At 44.1% G+C, this 19,583-nt stretch overlaps 1 protein-coding gene and 6 non-coding genes across 7 annotated transcripts; 4 read left to right on the forward strand and 3 right to left on the reverse strand.

The window, feature by feature from the left end:
* The first annotated feature begins 4,285 nt into the window (after positions 1-4,285).
* LOC133099641 (olfactory receptor 4D9-like) lies at positions 4,286-5,221 on the forward strand. Its single transcript, XM_061203403.1, has one exon. It carries the CDS (start codon positions 4,286-4,288, stop codon positions 5,219-5,221), a length of 936 nt encoding a protein of 311 aa, XP_061059386.1.
* Positions 5,222-10,155: 4,934 nt separating this feature from the next.
* On the reverse strand, positions 10,156-10,228 carry TRNAV-UAC (transfer RNA valine (anticodon UAC)). The gene has a single exon. It is a non-coding gene; the product is annotated as a tRNA-Val (tRNA).
* A 309-nt stretch (positions 10,229-10,537) lies between these two features.
* TRNAR-UCU (transfer RNA arginine (anticodon UCU)) lies at positions 10,538-10,624 on the forward strand. The gene is given in 2 exon segments: positions 10,538-10,574; positions 10,589-10,624. It is a non-coding gene; the product is annotated as a tRNA-Arg (tRNA).
* A 348-nt stretch (positions 10,625-10,972) lies between these two features.
* Positions 10,973-11,055, forward strand: TRNAL-UAA (transfer RNA leucine (anticodon UAA)). Its single transcript has one exon. It is a non-coding gene; the product is annotated as a tRNA-Leu (tRNA).
* A 4,787-nt stretch (positions 11,056-15,842) lies between these two features.
* Positions 15,843-15,915, forward strand: TRNAK-UUU (transfer RNA lysine (anticodon UUU)). Its single transcript has one exon. It is a non-coding gene; the product is annotated as a tRNA-Lys (tRNA).
* An 858-nt stretch (positions 15,916-16,773) lies between these two features.
* Positions 16,774-16,846, reverse strand: TRNAF-GAA (transfer RNA phenylalanine (anticodon GAA)). Its single transcript has one exon. It is a non-coding gene; the product is annotated as a tRNA-Phe (tRNA).
* Positions 16,847-19,111: 2,265 nt separating this feature from the next.
* TRNAK-UUU (transfer RNA lysine (anticodon UUU)) lies at positions 19,112-19,184 on the reverse strand. The gene has a single exon. It is a non-coding gene; the product is annotated as a tRNA-Lys (tRNA).
* Between the last annotated feature and the right edge of the window lie 399 nt (positions 19,185-19,583).

The raw sequence follows: 19,583 nt of genomic DNA on the forward strand, positions 1-19,583 counted from the left end.
CTCCAAAATGTATATATTTTTTAAAAAGCTCTGTGGTGACCTAAATGAGAAGGAAATCTGAAAAGGAGGGGATGTGTATATACGTGTAGCTGATTCACTTTGCTGTACAGTATAAACTAACACAACATTGTAAAGCAACTATACTCCAACAAGAAAAAATTTTTTAATTTAAAAATTAAAAAAAAAAAGCTCCAAAGGTCTAGAAATCACCTAGATCAATGGATCCATTTAATATTGTTTAATATTGTGCAGACCTTGCCTACTTGCAAAGGGACTCAAGGCAGCGAAGGCTCCCATTTCACTCATGAAAAGACTGAACATCCTGGAGTTTACATGCCTTTAAAGATTCCACTATTGTTCCATGGAGGCCTCAGAGCTCAGATCTCCCAAGCTGGTATCTTTTCTCTGTGCCACAATACTTCCCACCATAGTCCAACATTAAAAAAAAAAAAAGAAAGAAAGAAAAAGAAAAATCCTCTGTGCATTATCTAAAAAACTTCATGTGTTTGGATCATTTTCTTTTAAAAACCTGTAAAAAGCATTTACTCTGAAGAAAATAACTGGCCCTTTTTTTTTTTTTTTAATAAATTTATTTATTTATTTGTGGCTGCATTGGGTCTTCGTTGCTGCACGCGGGCTTTCTCTGGTTGCGGCGAGCAGGGACTACTCTTCTTGTGGTGCACGGGCTTCTCATTGCAGTGGCTTCTCTTGTTGCGGAGCACGGGCTCTAGGTGCGCGGGCTTCAGTAGTTGTGGCTCGCGGGCTCTAGAGCGCAGGCTCAGTAGGTGTGGCCCACGGGCTTAGTTGCTCCGTGGCATGTGGGGTCTTCCCGGACCAGGGCCCAAACCCATGTCCCCTACATTGGCAGGCGTATTCTTAACCACCGTGCCACCAGGGAAGTCACTAACTGGCCCTTTTAAAAACTAAAAATATTTGAAAAGGATGAAATCTTCTGGGAGTTATTGATGGATTCATAGATCACTAGGAGTGAGCCAAGAAAATTAGCTTTGTGTTGCTTGGGCTTCAAAGGAAAGGGAATAGGAGGAAAGTTAGTAACATAGAAGTTCTGTTCTGATGAGAAAATGAAACATAAAGTACAGTGGGATCCGGAGAGCTGAGTCATGAACAGCAGGAGGAGAGGTTGGCTTCAGTACGGACAGAATACAGAGGGAAGTGGTACAAAGAAGTGTCAAAGGTGAACACAGCCCAGGGTTAGTGAAAACAATAGTGAAAAGGCTAAGCTCCAAGCCTATTTGCCCAAAGCGACTGGGTGCTTTAAAGGGAGAGTGAGGGGGACAAGCTGGGGCTCAGTAGAGCCAGAAAAGTGAAAAATTGCAAAGAATTAGTCAGTGTCAGTGCGATTAGGCTGGTTGTGTCTGGGAGCTGGAAGTAACCCCCCCACGGAGACTGGGAGACAGAGGCCCCTTCCTTCCTGTTGATCATATTTAAAGGAAAGGCTCTCAGTCCTTGAGAGAGACACTTGTTAGTCGCAAGAGATACATATTGACAATTACAAGGCCTTTCCCATAAATGCTCTAAGTAAAGGAGGTCAGCGGCCTATCTCAGATGTTGGCTGGAACAAACAGTAAATTCTCCCGGCAGCTTTGTGCTTTCCCGGGAAGGCATTTTAATGGGGGTTTGGGGTCATCCTAAGGACACAGCCTTGTGCCGCCAGAGGCCATGATACAGTCTGGTCATCTCTTGGTGCAGCTTTGGACAGAGTCATTAGGTGCCGAGATTCTGCAGTTCTCAGGGGCACAAGGAAACTTTGGGGTGATGGAGATGTTCCTTATCCTAATTGTGGTGATGGCTTCGTGGGTGTACATGTATGTCAAATCTCATCAAATTGTACCTTTAAATGTGTGCAGTTCGTTGTATGGAAGCTACACCGCAACAAAGCCGATTTAAAAAAAAAAAAAAGCTACAAAAGACAGTTTTGTTTTAAGCAGTTGGCAAAATCACAATAGCCTGATGCCTGTCAACACCCAAACTGGAATTTATTCTAAATGTTCTCTTCAAAACAGGGTGGGAAACAGGAGAAAAGCATCAAGTAGGATTTATAGGAAATGAAGCTTGGTAATAAAAGTTTTTTAAAAATTGTGCTCCTTTGCAAACTAGAAATGTTCTAAATTGTTTTATCCTTTGGTATATTTTTGTTTGTTTGTTTTTAGAGTAACAGATTTTATTACTTAGAGCAGTTTTAGGTTTACATAAATTAGAACCTACAGAGTGTTCCCTCTCCCCACTACCACCCCAGTTTCCCTTATCAGTAATGCACGTATTATTAGTTCATCTTGCATTAGTGTGCTACATTAGGTAACAATTGAGGAACCAATATTGATACATTGTTATTAACTGCAGTGCATAGTTTGCATGAGGTCGCACTCTTCGTGTTGTACATTCGATGGGTTTTAGTAAATGCATAATGTCATGTATCCACAATCAGAGTATCATATAGAATAGTTTCAATGCCCTAAAAATCCCGTGTCTCACCTATTCATCCCTCCCCACCTCCACACCCAGCCCCCGGCAACCGTTAATCTTTTCATCATAATTTTATCTTTTCCAGAATGTCATATAGTTGGGATCGTAGAGTATGGACATTTTCAGATCAGCTTCTCTCACTTAGTAATGTAACTAAAGTTTCCTCTATGTCTTTTCTTGGCTTGAGAGCTCATTTCCTTTTATCACTGAATAATATCCCATTGTATGAAACGTATCTGCTTTTGAAATGCTAGATTCGATAATAGTTGCAATTATTTCAAAGAATCATATTTTATAAGAAAAGAATAAAAAAGTGTATTTTTGTCAGCGTTTCTGAAATAATGTGTATAAAAGATTGGCTCTGCGAAATGTTAACTGTGATATACGCAGCGGAAATGTGGTCTGTGCCGAACTCAGTTTAAGTGAATTAAACAAGTTTCTTTAAGCTTCACAATCCTGTAAAACAAACATGATTATACGCATTTTTACTGATGATGAACTGAGGCTCAGAGCTACCTACCAATTAAGTGACAGAGTCTATCAAATTCAGGTCTGCTGCATAGAGAAGAGAGACTTGTGGCTGCCAGGGGCTTTGGGGAGGAGGGACGGAGTGGGAGTTTGGGATTAGCAGATGCAGACTATTATATATAGAATGTAAACAACAAGGTCCTACTGTATACCACAGGGAAGTATATTCAATATCTTGTGATAAACCATAATGGAAAAGAATATGAAAAAGAATATATATATATATATATATACATGTTTAACTGAGTCACTTTACTGTACAGCAGAAATTAACACAACATTGTAAATCAACTACACTTCAATAAAATTTTAAAACACACACACACACACAAATTCAGTTCTGCTGATACTAACATCTTTGCTCTTTGTGCAAAACTAAAACCTTTACAAATACTGAGGCGGCAAGGAGTGACGTACAGATGTAGTGATGAAAGGAAGGGAGCCTGAGAAAGGAAAACCATTTGTCCAGTGTCCTGGAGGGCGAAGTCCTTGCCAAGAGCATTATGGGGAGCAGGGGCTATAGCTATCAGTTGCCAAGTCCCAGTCTTGGGCCATGGAAATCAGAGGAAAACAAGACACCAAAAGAAGGGAGACTGGAAAAAAAAAAAAAAGAAGAAGAAGAAGAAAGAAACAGTGATTTACTCAATTAAATTGTCTTAGCTGCTGCAAAGCTATTTATCCTAGGGAGACAGTAAACCGTAAACTGGTTTTTTGGCCTTAATTTAGTGCGGATCACCGGTATCATGAAAATCTGGCCAGACTATGCCAAGCAGATGGTCTCCTGTGGAAGAAGATGAGAGAAGAAACTACAAGCTTCCATTAGAGCCACAGACTGTGTTTTATATTTTTCCCCTGTGTGTGTTTCCCACTTCCTAACAATTAGGTACATGAGTGTGCATGAAAACAAAAGCAAAGCTAGCCTCTTCACTTCTCAGAGCATTCAGTGACTTTTTAAGAGGCGTCTAGAATCTATAAAATGATAAGCCTGTAAAATTTTTAATAAGAATTTAATAACGTACTGATTTAGGAGCTTCAATTAATTACACCCGTTGGAAACCCACTCTTTGGTTTGCTCTGAGAGAACTCAGAAAATGCCATCTACTAGAGAGAGAATTGTAGGCATCCCTGCCCAAAAGAAAAATAACCATAAAAATAACCCCAAGGCGGCCTGGTCATATAACTCACACTCCTTTTGTTTTTAATGATATCTTTTCTATATTCTATTTTCTGTTTTCTCTCCAGGTAATTGAAGAAGAAGAAGAAACATGACCCGATGGAGCAGGGAAATTACACCAGGGTGAAAGAATTTATTTTTCAAGGACTGACCCAGTCGCAAGAGCTGAGCCTGGTCTTATTTCTTTTGTTATCCTTGGTGTACACAGCTACCGTGATGGGAAACCTCCTTATCATTGTCACCGTGACCTGTGAGTCTCGCCTTCACACCCCCATGTACTTCTTGCTCCGCAATCTCTCTGTCTTGGACATCTGCTTCTCCTCCATCACTGCTCCGAAGGTCCTAGTAGACCTTCTTACAAGGAGAAAGGTCATCTCCTTCAATGGCTGCACCACACAGATGTTTTTCTTCCACCTCCTCGGTGGGGCAGATATTTTCTCTCTCTCTGTGATGGCCTTTGATCGCTACATGGCCATCTCCAAGCCCTTGCACTATGTGACCATCATGAGTAGGGCACGATGCACTGCCCTCATTGTGGCCTCCTGGGTGGGGGGCTTCGTCCACTCCATCGTGCAGATTTCCCTCTTGCTCCCACTCCCCTTCTGTGGACCTAATGTTGTGGATGGTTTCTACTGCGATGTTCCCCAGGTCCTCAAACTCGCCTGCACCGACACCTTTGCCCTTGAGGTCTTAATGATTTCCAATAATGGCTTGATCTCTACACTGTGGTTCATCTTCCTCCTTGTGTCCTACACAGTCATCTTGACAATGCTGAGGTCTCACACTGGGGAGGGCAGGAGAAAAGCCATCTCCACTTGCACAGCCCACATCACAGTGGTGACCTTGCACTTTGTGCCCTGCATCTATGTCTACGCCCGGCCCTTCACTGCCCTCCCCATGGACAGAGCTGTCTCCATTACCTTCACTGTCATCATTCCTGTCCTGAACCCCATGATCTACACCCTGAGGAACCAGGAGATGAAGTCAGCCATGAAAAGATTGAAGAGGAGATTTGGAACTTACGAAAAGAAATAGATGCCATAGGGGACTTCCCTGGTGGTGCAGTGGTTAAGAATCCACCTGCCAATGCAGGGGACACGGGTTTGAGCCCTGGTCCGGGAAGATCCCACATGCCACAGAGCAACTAAGCCCATGCGCCACAACTACTGAGCCCACGTGCCACAACTACTGAAGCCCGTATGCCTAGAGCCCGTGCTCCGCAACAAGAGAAGCCACCGCAATGAGCAGCCCGTGCACCACAACGAAGAGGAGACCCCACTCTCCATAACTAGAGAAAGCCCGCGCGCAGCAATGAAGGCCCAATGCAGCCAAAAATAAATTTATTTAAAAAAAAAGAAATAGATGCCATGAAGTCCAGATTGGAAGAGTCAGAACTGAAAAGTATTTTCTCACAACACAATAGAAGACCCCAATCAACAGACCATCGTGAGGCCAGAGTTTTCCCTTTGCCCTACAGCAGAATCCTCTAATAAGGATGGTCTGAAATAATCGTCTCTGTAAGAATTTCTCATGGCGTGGTTGTCAGCAACTTAGAGTCTCAGATCTGTAAGTTGTCAGCTCTGAAAGGGACTCTAAAACTTATATCACTCAAACACCTCATTTTACAGGTGAGGAAATAAAGTCTGAGAGAAAATTACCTCTCAGTTCTTGAGTTGTGGCTGTACCATGTGTACAGCCCAAGCAATAATTAGTAAAATGATCCCCAGGGACCAGGAGTCCAGGCTATAAAATCCAGCCACCCCTCCCTTTGTGGAAATTTTCCATTGCCCACCATGGAGGATATGAGTTCTGTTTTTCTAAGGAGACATTTGGGTTTCCCTTACAGAAGCTGAGATAACTTTCATATTTTTTCAAAGTTTTCATAGCTAATAAATGGCTCAGGCAAGGCTAGATCTGAGATCTCTGACCATCAGCTAAATGCATGTCTGACTACTCCTGTTGCCTCAGGCAGGATTTGAGGGCATCTGAAACAAGCTCGTCTATAAAAATTTATCCTCTTTTGTAATGTTATGAAAGGCATTTTGCTGTCTTTATCTGACCGAGGAGTACATATGGTAAGGCTTCCGTACCTCTAAGAATTTCAACATCATTTTCCTGCCATTTATTCTGGGCCAGCCCTCAAGGGAGAAAGGAACCCTACCCTGTCTGCTTCGCTAGAATGTGCCTGAGTCACAGGTTCACAAGAAGCAAAGGCTTAAGAATAAACTGACTTTCCATTATTCAGGGACTGATTGTCTAGAAGATTACAAATCAGCGCATTCTAGATTCTTCCTCGTTCCTCTTTCTAGCATTTTCTTTAGAGCCTCCGCCTTAAGAGAATAGAAACAATAATAAATTCCAGCAGGTCTCCTGGCAACCTATTATTTTTGTCGAGTAAATAGATGAAAACTGTACTCAACTAAAATTTGGACTGGAAGTACTGATTGGCCTGTTATATCCCAGTCTAATCTCCCAGCCATGTCTGATGGACAGATGTAAGGGAAGTAAAGAGCCATTTGCACAGAGGGATTCAGGAGGGAAACACAAACAATGGAAACTTGCTCCAAAATCCAGCGCCTCCCAACCAGCTCTATCACTGCGTACTGTTGCTCCCTTGGTGTTGCCCTGAAATTCCTGCTCGTGGGATATTTCATAAATTAGACACAGTTCATGGGGTTCGAGCTAGATACAACGCCACTGAAAGCACACAACTCACACCAGGACTTGAACCCTGCCAAAACTCAGATTGGGTCTTGAACCCACTATCTTTTAATTGAGATCACACACCTGGCTTCAGGACTTGCTGAAGTTCAGGTTCTTTATGTCTCAGCGCAGAAAGAATTCAGTGAGAGGCAAAGTGATAGGTAAGAAGTGGATTTACTTAGAGAAATATACACTCCATAGACAGAGTGTGGGCCATCTCAGAGAGCGAGAGGACCCATATATGGGGTCGCTAGTTTTTATGGGCAAGGTAATTTTTTTTTCCTTTTTTTTTTTTGGCCTTGGCATACAGGATCTTAGTTCCCTGACCAGGGATCAAACTCATGCCCCCTGCAGTGGAAGCATGGAATCCTAATCACTGGACCACCACGGAGTTCCTTGGCTGGGTAATTTCATAGGCTAATGAGTGGGAGGATTTTTCTAACTGTTTCGGGGAAGGGGCAGGGACTTCCAGGAATTGGGCCACCGCCCATTTTTTGGCCTTTCATGGTCGGCCTCAGAGCTGTTATGGTGCCTGTGGGCATGTCATTTAGATGCTAATGTATTACAATGAGCATATAATGAGGCTCAAGGTCCACTGGAAGTCAAATCTCTAAATCCATTCTCAGTATTATCTCACTAGGGATTAATTTCAGGTGGTCTACTGGCGCAGCCAAAGGCACCAGGTGTCATCCCAGAGTGGAAGAGATGTAGGACACGAAAGCTGCAGTGGGTGCATGTGAGGGAGGTAAATCCAAGTCCGGGGTGTACAGGTAGCCCAGAGACCCAGGTACAGAAGGGTGGAACACTTCAGCAAGGTGGCAGGGGCAACACAAGGCAGACGCTATTGACAAAATTCACATTTGCTCATGTCTGATCCTGGACTCATGGATGCTTTACTAAAGTTGGAAGATCTTTTAAAAATCTACATTTGCTTCTTTTGGGTGATTGTTACTTCCTACCTAGAATTAAAATTATTCACCACACTTTTGACTTCAGCCTTGAATTTTGTACCTAATTACCCATGTAACAAAAACGTCAAAAACAATTCAAGCTTCCCTTGGAACCAAAGAATACAGAATCATATTCTGCCATAACTAGTATGTTCCTTTATCAACAGTAGCAGCTACTTTCTTCCGTGTGAATCATTTTTTAGTACCAAAAAAAAAAAAAAAACACCAAAAAACTTCCCTTCCACACACCTTTTTTAGCATTTAGTCTTTAATTTCTAGAGGCAAATAGTGAATTGAGGATTCACAAGAGACTAGTTCCAGGAAAAAAAAAAATACATACACACACACATGTATACACACTTTTTACTTTGAGACTATCCCAGGATACACACACATACACACACAAACACATGCACAAACACACACACACTTACTTTTAAGAGACAATTAATTGATTACTGGGTTCCTAAAAGACCAAAGTACTTTGGAGAGAAGCAGTATACATTAAAATCTATTTCCCATGAAAATGTGTTCCTTCTCCTTCCATGTAATGAGCACGTGTTGCTTGACGACAATCTTTTAACATATGGTTCTAACATAGGGTATCTGCGTTTTGGCTAAATCGTTCAACATCTCCCACCTTGGGAGATGTTGGGAAGCTGTATTTCTAAAGAACCTCTTAAATTTAGGAGCAGTGTCTACAGAGCAAAATGTTTCATAATGTCTTCTCACCACTAGAGGGACCTATTCCTTTTCCATGATTCTCCCTTTGGCAGACGTTTAAGAATTCAGCTGAGATTTTTATTTCCAAAAAGATGAAGCCTCAAAACCTATGTCGAATGAAAAAAAAGAAAAGAAAAAAACACAACCTAAAAGTGGATAATTATGTTTTATTCAGCGGACTTACCGAGGACTTAAGCCTGAGATACAGCCTCTCAGATAGATCTGAGGGACTGTTCTGAAGAGGTAAGAGAGAGCCAGGATATATTGGAGTTTTTGCAAAAAAACAAAACAAAAACAAAAAAACATAGTCAAACATCAAAAGAGTACTGGTGATTAAAGAAATAGACATCTCAAGTTAATGAATTTAGCACCTTTCTATGTATGAGAAAATGTAAGAGTCTGATTTCAGTAAGCTGATTTCAGCTTACTGAAATCATTCCTTTGATCTGCACCTTAATTGTCTAGGGCCAGTGTGTGACCTTGAGCCATTACGTAACTTCTCTGTGCTTCCTCTTAGTCGTTTGTAAAATGGGCTAGAGAATATGACTATTCAAGATTTCCGCTATTATTGTTCTACATAGTGATCCACCCCAAAACCAATGACCAAGGAATTCCACTACGGTATCATCTGTAAGACTGAATACAATTTAATCGCTCATCAAAAAGCACAGACTAAAGAATTAGGATATACCCAAACACCGGAAGTGAAAAGATGAGTGAAGGCTTAAGAAGGAAGTAGAAAGATTTCTAGAATATTGTTGGGGTCGAGCAGTACCTCTGGCAACGCTACCTTTGTACACTAATCATAAGTGATTTATAAAGAAAATGTATAGTTATACTGCTGACCCGGGGCCCCCCAGATTCAGCTGTTGGCTGGAACAAACAGTAAATGGGGCTGGCAGCATTCAGTTTTCTCAGCCTGACACTTTCACTGAAACTAGAGTCACTTTAGGCATGCAGCCTTGAGCTGCTGAAAACAATATTAGTGTTAACTGTTTTTTCAAGTCTTATAGGCCGCCTAGTTGAGAGGAGGGCTCAGAGGAGCCCAGCTAGAGTTTGGTCAAAGGGAAATTCTTTGCCAGAGGGAAACAGCACCGTAAAACACGTGGGGCTGTTTGAATTCTCCACCATGAGCATATAATTTTTCAAAAAGTTTTTTTAATTTAAATAAAAGTACGAGGTCAGTGGACTTGGAAGTAATCAACAAAGGAGAGAGGTGACCTTCGGGATAACCCCTGAGTGGTGGCAGCAACACTGAAAGATGGCAAAGCAGGGTTTAGAAGGAGCGGGACCCGGACTCCTACCCAGGCACCTGGAGGCAGAACTGCGGGAGGTAGTCGGGAGTGCGCAGGCGCAGAGACGTGCGATGACCTGAGCAGGGCGGGGCCGCTTGCACCTCCCTAGTGGCGCCACGAGGGGGCAGCCTTGGTGGACGATGTGCTCAGGCACCTCTGGAGCCTAGCCTGCGCTTCGGGGCGCAGCGCGGAGCCCGGTTGGAAACGGCAGCGTCTCTCACTTCCTGGAGTAAAACTCAAGTTCCGGCTGGCAAAAAGAAACCTTAAAGTATCCCTGAAAAAGGAGAGCTCTCTGCTGTGGTTCCACTGGGGCTCGAACCCAGGACCTTCTGCGTGTAAAGCAGACGTGATAACCGCTACACTATGGAACCGCCCGTTGTACGGTTGTGCCAGGATAGAATAACAGCACACAAAGACTTTTTCCTCCCGATGTGCAATGAGGTTGAGAGTTGATGCCTGGCGATCGCTCGCGAAAAGAAACTTTCAGATTTCAGACTTTCAAGCGCAATGCCCATCCACGCTTCTCCTTGGCGACGCGGGCTCCCCCGTTTGTCCGAGAAAGAAAGCGTGGCCCGACGTGCAGGCGAGAAAGAAAGCGTGGCCCGACGTGCAGGCGCCGTCCCCCAGACAGACGCCGCTCCTGCCTTGATGTAAGCAACGCGGAGGACTCTTACGCGTCGGGCTCTGTGGCGCAATGGATAGCGCATTGGACTTCTAGATTAGATGGAGGCATTCAAAGGTTGTGGGTTCGAGTCCCACCAGAGTCGCTTTTGTTTTGATAAGGAAAGAGCTAGGAGGAAGACAAACACATTACCTACGATTTCCGATGAGATTCGCCCACTTTGAAAAGGAGCCCATTCCAGTTCCCTGTGGTGTCCTCAGACGTGACTGTGTTAGGAATCCTGCTACTTGAGTCTTCATCGCTTTCGTGTTGCTCCAGTTTCTGGTGACTGGACATGAGGAAATTAGCAGGATGTGATGAAAGTTACTGAGTTTCCCATCCCCCCCATCCCCGTATTGTTCTTTTACATAAGGCATAAAATTTTTAAATTGTGCAACTTTTCGTAGCTCAGTATTACTCAGGTTATGTAAAAATAAACATAAAATTGGCGGGTACCAGAATGGCCGAGTGGTTAAGGCGTTGGACTTAAGATCCAATGGATTTATATCCTCGTGGGTTCGAACCCCACTTCTGGTACAACTGAGTATTTTTCTGAACATGACCTGAATCATTTTTTCCTAATTCCTGAGGATTTAAGGATTGTGAGCCCTCCATTTTGCAGCCTGAGTGGTTAAGTGGCAGTGACCTTTTAATCTGAAAGTTTATAGCAGACGTAGAAAGTGTAGCAATAGCTTCAGAACCGATGGTTTAGAAGGTAAAAAGTAAACGTCTGCGTGAAACTATACTACTTTGTAGGGGAGGGGGCGAGAGGTACACTGCGCAGTAAAAACGTTCACTTTTTGAAATAGCGATTATCTAAGATCATGCTATGTGCCAAATACCGTTCTAAACGCTGAGGTTGTGGGAATGCAAAGATTTAAAAGAAAAGAAAGTAAACCAAACAGAAAATAACATTAAGAAAAGAAAAAAAAAAATAGAAGGTCCTTAACCGACAAGGTTTTTGTCCAGAAGCACTTACAGGACAGAGCGACAGAGGGAAGAGATGGTCCATAAACAAGCAAATAAATAGGAGAATTTCAGATGGCGATAAGCTCTTACAAAGAATTAAGTGGGGTGGCACAATACAGTGGCATAGAACTTTTTCAGGACAAACTTATTCCATTTGATTATGGAAATCATTCACCTTGACAGGAATGTTCTCCCCTCTCTCTACCAAACAAAAACTTCCAAGGACCAGTTCTGCCCCCTCCTCCCCCACGAAAAGCCTTCCCTGACCCCTGGCCCTCAGTCAACTGTCCATTCATTCATTCAGCAGTTTTTGAGAGCTTGCTTGGATAACAGTGGAGATGTACAGAGAGGTCCCGTCCTCACAGCAGAAACATTCTAGGAGGAAAGACAGACCATTAAACAGGTGTTGAAGGCAGGTTGTGGTGGGAGCAGCCATACGGACAGTCTCAGAGTCCTCGGGACCCAAACCCCTCTGGAGAGCATCAAGCAGAGATCTCTGCGGCAAGTTCTGACCCCTGTCTTTAAGGATCAGAGGGAACTTCCCAAACCAAAGAACTTAGGAAGTGGGGAGAGGAGGCATTTCAAGATGGCGGACGGAGGGATGGAGGGGTGGTGCGTAGGAAAAAAAACAGGATAGTTTGTTAAATGAAATTACACACAGCTCCAGTTAACTGTCTCTACGCTAAGCAGCCCAGTTCCACACCATTAACACTTGATTATACACAGTTTGAGACTCTTGTTCTCAGGGTTCAGTGCCTGTCAATCTAGTCTGCCTTAGGGGAACAGGAAACAAATCTTCACGCTCTCCTGCGTTACATTCAAAGCTGAGTACAGAACTGTTGTAGGAAGCTGAGGTTAGACCGAAGGCTCACTAACTCCCCCAGAGGATTGGCTTCATCTTACAGGCAATTTTTTTTTTTTTCTGGGGGGAGGCTCTTTTTATTTTTCTTGGCTAAATCCAGCCATGTCATATGATTCTTAGGGATCTACATCTTCATTTGTGAAAAGCGCACCTAATTCACTGGTGATTTTTCAATACCAGTGTAGGGGAGCAAAATTTACCACCCCAAAATGTCTCTCTGACATGCGGATTGTTTAGAGCTGAAAACAATCAAGGCCCAAAAGAAGAAAGAATGCAAGAAAGTTTCTTCTCAGGGGGAAAGTTTGACTTTTGACCTTCTCCCTAACTGCCTAAAGAATGTAGATGAAGGATCTGTTCCAGGAAAGGAGTTATCGCCATAGATTACTATAGTACGAACCAGGTGGGTAGACAGAGAGAAACCTAGCAAAGTCTAAAAGCGTTCAAATTCCTCTCTGTGTCCCATGGTCTCTGCATGGCCCAGCAAACCGTGGTTTACCAAACATTTGCTTTTCCATCTTCATGCCAATTGCCTTCTTCCCCTTTGAGGTTCCAAATCACTATCCCCAACATCCTCTTTTGGCTTTAGCTGAAGATAATATTTAACGTGAGGTTTTCAGACATTTCAGCGAGTTACTTAATTTTCCTGGGTCCCTTCCATGTACACATATTATTAAACTTTTGTTTAATTTTCTTCTGTTAATCTGTCTTGTCAATTTAATTCTTAGACCAGCCAGAACTAAGAAGGATAGAGGGAAAAAGTCCTTCCTCGCCTACACCAGATACTCCCCTCCAAAACCGTGAAGCATGGAGGGAGCCTCTACTGGGAAGGAAATTTGCTTTTCACCTTCCTCTGCTGGGATCTGTAGAAAATACAGGATCAGGGATGCTTTGATCTAAAGGGCTGCCTACGTGATCTCAGAAGGATGAAATAATCTAACTGACAATTTTTTTCTTCTTCATTTATTTTATTATTGAAAACAATACATGCTTTTTTAATGCAGTAATACAGATGTACGTAAAAGAAACAGTGAGAGACTCTTCTCACACACTTCATTGCCGTTCCTCAAAAGGTGGTCATTTTTATCAGATTGTTTTCTACCCTTAAACATCTCTTATGTATATGCAAACAAATATATATATAATTAAAGGATATATATTCATATACACATCGTTTGACTTTTCCACAAATATTATATCATACGTATGGTTTAGCACCTTCTGTCATTTTTGTTTAACATAACGTGAATATCTTTCCCTAGTGGATTACTTTTTAAACTTTGTTCATAGTTCCTGAGGTTACCAACCGGAGCCGGAACCGAGCTCAGGTTCAGCTGATCTCATGCAAAAGTCAGTGTTCAAGAGACACAAGGGTTGGTGCTTTATTCAGGAAGCCGGCAACCTGGGAAGATAGCAAACTAGTGTCCCCAAAACCATCTCCAAGTTGCCAGTTAGAGGGAAAAGGGTTTTATAGGGAAAACACAGGAAGTTTCAGGGGTGTGCAGGTGCGGGCTACGTGCAGAACAGCACAGACGGCTCCGATAATCATCTCAAAACGGTTCATGCGGTGGTCTGGTCGGAATCATCTTGTTTTAAGCACAGTTAATCTTCAACTCCAGGGTCGGTTTGGTTCCACTTCCTTGAAGCGAATTTCCGGAAGTATGCAAGTCATAGATTCAGTACTGCCCAAGATGGAGCAGCTTGTGTCAAGGCTACGGTCTGGTCATCATGCAGTTAGCTTTTTCCCTCTGGTGGTGGTTTCAGTATCTGCAAAACAACTCAGGAATGTGCATCAGACACCGTTGTCTATGTCCTTCAGGGAAGAACTAAAGATTCTGTGACTTCTATATGGCTGATCTGTTTACATTGTTACCAGTTCTCCTGGCCCAACCGCTAGCTTTTGTTACTATATGTTCACATTCTTCCAATCCTTACCTCTTGAGCTAGCTTCTTCTGACTCTTGGGAGGCCTGGGAGACTAAAGCTTTTCTACAAACAAGAGGCAGGTGGAGCACACCAGGTGGAGTTCGGGGTCTCTGTCCCAGGAAGGCCTCCTAGGGTCCTGCTCGGTTACACAGATATATTTCTCCATAAAAGACTGCAGACGTCATCCTTCCCCCACAGAGTTCAGCGTGTCTCTGAAATCCGAGGACAGCTAAAATGGTTATGAGGCTCTACCCCATAGGATTCCCTTCCCTTCCCTTTCAAGGGATCTTATCCAATGCCTCGATGAATAACGTGGCAATGAAGAAACAGGAGTAATGAAAAAATGCGCCTATTGGTGACAACTGAAAAAACACACAACCTAAAACTTGAGAGTTCCGTTTTACTCAGGGACCTTCCTGAAGACTATAGCCAGGGAATCGGCCTCTCAGCTCTGAGGAACTGTTCCAGGAAGGTAAGGGAGGGGCCAGGATATATAGGATTTTTTGCTGGGAAAAAAAAACATGTAGTTGAACATCAAATGATTACTGCCAAACACACACACCAAAAAAGCAGACATCTCAAGTTAATTATTTTAGTGCTTTTCTAAGTATGGGAAGACGCAAGGGTCTGGGTTCATTGAAATTATTCCTTTGACATGCATCTTAACTATCTAGGACCAGTATCCTGTTTTTCTCCATCCTGAATTCCCCTCTGGGCGCACCACCAGGGAAGCTGCAGTGGCTGGTGGCTTGATGGCTGCAACATTCGTTGTTTAGTGGAATGGTAGGCAACATGGGTTGTTTACTGAAATGGCAGGAAACTTTTTGTTTTTTGTGTGTCCACATTAGTTATATGCAGGACACAGCTGCCAGGGTAATGGGACTTCCTAAAAAATCCAGCCTGATCCAAACCTTTCAATGGGAGCTTCAAGGAAAATGTTCAGATTCCCTGGCGAAGGTCCTTTTCCTTTTGCTGTACCCTCTGCTCAAAATTCTCTTCCCAAGCCTTCAGGGCCCCAGTCACCACTGGTAGCTCATCTGGCCATCACCTCCCGCTGGAATACTTGGCAGGACGCTTACTTCTGGTGTTGACCTGCTTCCCACCATCAAAGCGCTTGACTTCTGTTTTGCATGCCTTCCCGCCCCACTGAGGACCAGGACCGGGTCTTGGTCCTGGATGGGTTCTGACTAATAAAGATTGGAGACCTAATCAATTACTCATAAGATTCCACCCGCAAGACCCTCCGGGACTCTTCACAGACCTAGATTGGATTTAGAAATCCAGATGTCCTAGATCTGGAGAATTCCTCCTGGGATGCTCCCTTTAGGATGCGAGGGGAGGGGGCGCTGCTGGGGTGGAAGCATGGTCTGGCAGGCAGTTATTTTCTTTATAGTCTTTCTGTAATGGGATCAGAAAAGATTCTTTCGCCAAACGCCTTCCCGACCTTGATTTTGCAGTTTCACCACTCACATAATCAACAAAAAGACTCGGGATTTTAATCGAATAGGAAAAGAATAGGGCCACGTGGTCTATTTTCTGCGGATAGACTAGGAGCAATGTTGCCTTTACGAGCCCGGGTAGCTCAGTCGGTAGAGCATCAGACTTTTAATCTGAGGGTCCAGGGTTCAAGTCCCTGTGCGGGCGGTTATTTTAAACTCCTTAAACAAATTTGAGTGTGCGTCCACACCACTCTCGCTGAGCGGGTGTGAGGTTATGCAGAACACACTTGATTCAGCCCTCCTGGAGTTTACAACCCAGGCCAGACCAACGGTGGATTTTGCAGAAAAAGTGAAAGGTGAGGAAAGCGACTGATAACTTTCTCTTCCAACCTCAGTCTTTTCTCTTCCAACCTTGTATGATAGATACTTTGTCTTCAGATATTTTTTCCTTAAAACTAACATGTATCATTTTATATAGAAAACATCAATAAACACATAACCAAGAAAATTGCACCCCTGTCGTCAGAGTCACGGATGGTAACTCTCCTGGCAGTAAATGTGCAAATTTTGGCACTAAGTGATAATAGTTCACGCACTGTTTATTAAAAGCGCGGTGAGAAAACTGGGGTTCCAAGAAATATTTCAGGTCAACACACGTGCTTATAAATCACAGCTTCAGCCGAGAACCATTCTTCACCAAATTTCTAACACGCTGATAGGACCCTGACTTGCGTGTATAGACAAACGTTTTTGAAGTCTTCATGTCTGTCGTCAATGAGAAACACTTGCAAGCCCAGCGTAACTATACTTGGCATCAAACTCAAGACCTTCTACGTGTAGACCAGAAGTGGTGGCCATCACACGATGAAACATCGGACACATAGTCTAAGTGGACTGGGTCCAGGTCATTCCATGATTTGTGACATCTTTAAGAGGTTTAAGCTCTTAGGATCCTCGCAGTGTGTGGGATCGGGGAGGGAGGTGAGCCTTCAGGGGAGACACTGTAAGGAAAGGAAGGTACTCCAGACTCCAGTCCCGTCCAATGATGAGTCAGCAAAAGCCCTGCCGAAACCCGGGATCGAACCAGGGACCTTTAGATCTTCAGTCTAACGCTCTCCCAACTGAGCTATTTCGGCGAGGATGACGGGCCTTTCAACCCTGTTAAGGAAACTGAAAAGAAAAAAATTAAAAAACTAAGAAAGACTTTCTTTCAATCTCTACCTTTCCAATTCCCAATTTCACCTTCCAAATTGCATCTTATTTTAGCTCTGAGATTTCGAGGGCAGTGAGAAAAAGAATTTCTGTCATGTGGGGAAGTTGTCCCAGGCTACATATTATTGTCTTCCTAAGGCTTTTTCTACGTCTCCCCAGGATCCTAATAAGAGGAAAGACAGCCACCTACTAAGTGCCTACTGTGTGCCCAGCACGTCATCTACGTGGTGTCAGTTCAGTCCCCAACCCCCCCACCCCTGCCTTAAGGTTGATATAGTATGATAATTTTTAAATGAAATAACTAATTTGCCCTCAAATCATCCAGAACCGAAGCAGGGCTATTCAGCTCCAAAGCTCGAAAGGTCTTGGTAGAGAGAGACTTTGATTTGTCTTTTCCTTTTTATTTTTGGTGTTTTGTTTTGTTTTGCTTTTTTCTCACTTTTCACCCCTTGGTGAAAGGGAGAGGGAGTGAACTTGAGGACAGGAAGGAGGAAAGAGCCAGGAGGTCTCAGTGCTCTCCTCCCCTTGTCCTCTCCTTTCCCCCACCTGGTGTGTTCTTGTTCAGCCAGGAAATGATCGGAGCAAAGAGACTCCACTTTTCAAGGTTGCCAGAAATGGACTTGATCACTTTCCAGGGGACTTCCTCAGGAAGAAGAGGCAAAATCCGAGTGTTTGCCTCAGCTCCCTTACTTTGTTTCCCTGGACCGCCACCTGAACGCTATGATTCACTTTCTTCAAGAAAGAAGCCCACTCTTCCTTGCGTCGGTGACCATTGCTGTCGCCTCAGCACATACCAACCAACACAAGTCACATGAATACGGGTTCATGATCTTCACATATTGGGAACATATTTCTTTGAAATGGTTTCTTACCTGTTTGAGTGTGTCTTTTGTTCCCTCCCCAGACTGAAAGCTCTTTAATAATAATAGCTGCAGTGTACTGCATGCTCGCTTTGGGGCAAAGACTCTACTAAGCACTATTGCATGCATTGTTACCTCATTTAATCAGCACAAGTTTATGAGAGGGATGCTATTACTATTATTCCCTTTCTCCTGATGAGGAAGCTGTGCTTTGGAGAGAAGAAAATTGTGGGTCTGTGTAGGCACAGGGTAAGGCATTCAGCTTGGAGGGTGAAGGGGTGAAGGCCCTGCCTCCCACTTGAGTTCTACGTCTACCTTCGCCCTGCCCCACCAATCAGCGTTCTTTGGGTACGTTAGCTACCATAGTCCATCACCTAAGAGGGCAGCTGACTCAATCAGCCCACATCCCCATCCTGTTAATGAGTTCAAGATCGACTTTCTTCTGTTGCCTGGCAGAAGCAAGGAAGGCTCAGTCTCCAGGTAAGCAAGGATGTACCTGGTCCCTTCACCTCACAGGGAAGATTAGTTTAGTCTTGGTGAATCCATGCCTGAGCTCTTGTGTCCACAACCCGACTTCCTCAAAACTTCTCAGGAGCCAAATGCTGTCCTTATTAATTTGTAGTCAGTGGGAGCTAACATTTTTGTTTTTCGAACTCCAGGACACTTCGCATTCCAGCCCCTCAAACGCACTCTTTCCCAGCAGGCACCCTCCTTCTCCCACCAGCAGAAGCTGCCATCTCAACCTCAACTTCTCCCTGGATTCAGGGTCACACTTTGGGGGTTAGCGGAGAGACTGGACCTCGGTAGAGAGGGGGAGCTGCCCTGCTTGGTGCTTCAGTTTCTAGATGGCACCTCTTCCTTTTCAGAGCGCAAAAAATATTCTCTAGAAGGGTAGAAAGGTGGAGTGGAAGGGTGCAGGATCCGTCCCACAATCCTCAGGCACCCAGACGGAGGGAACCCGAGAGAGAGGGTCTGCAGGGCTCGCTCACGGAGAGCGAAGGGAGGCGGCGACTGCGGGAGCCCCAGCGACTTCCTGAAGGCTTCGTCCCCCTTTCTTTAATTGCAGCAGTAGTTGAGACCAAGCAGCCCCGTCGGCGGCTGCCGAGTAAGCCAGCTTATTTAGACCCTACAGCTATGCACTGCGAATCTCCTGGAGGCCTTTGCACAAAGGCCCGTAGTGTCTGCCTGGCTTTTACCTCCGGGAAGTGGTTGGAAACGGAGGGTACACGCTCCACATTTTACTCCCTTTTCCAAAGTCAACCGGCTAAAAATCAGAGGCCCCTAAAGCTGGTTCTCACTTTTAAAATACCTGTTAAAAAATAAAATCTTCGCCCGAACAGGGACTTGAACCCTGGACCCTCAGATTAAAAGTCTGATGCTCTACCGACTGAGCTATCCGGGCTCATGGAGAAACGTTATACTCCGGTGAATGAAAGCCATGTAATCGTTTGCGCTGCAGCTAATGGGCGGGATACCGGGTGAGTTTCCGGACTCCTTTGTGTGTGATTCAATTCAATTCCAGTCCAGAGATCTCACGGCGCCGGGCAGGCGAAGTGGGGAGTATGGAAAGCAGGTGATTAAGTCGTTCCCTGGCAGATGAATACATATTTCTCAAATAAAACAGAACACGTCCTCTTTTATATAGAGATCCCTTGGCAAACGTGAATCCTGATTTCTGCAAAACCCTGCGGAGGGAGGAGAAACCGCTTACTCACTGTCTCCGCCCCTCCGCGATTCCTTGTCCTAAACCCAAAGCGCACAGGGTCGGAGACCACAGTTCAGTGTTAAAGGTACCAAGCTG

This window comes from Eubalaena glacialis, chromosome 10, assembly GCF_028564815.1.
Source record: "Eubalaena glacialis isolate mEubGla1 chromosome 10, mEubGla1.1.hap2.+ XY, whole genome shotgun sequence".
Lineage (NCBI taxonomy): Eukaryota > Metazoa > Chordata > Mammalia > Artiodactyla > Balaenidae > Eubalaena > Eubalaena glacialis.

Excerpts from the sequence above, each read along its gene's own strand:
- LOC133099641 (XM_061203403.1), top strand. The coding sequence starts at position 4,286 with ATGGAGCAGGGAAATTACACCAGGGTGAAAGAATTTATTTTTCAAGGA.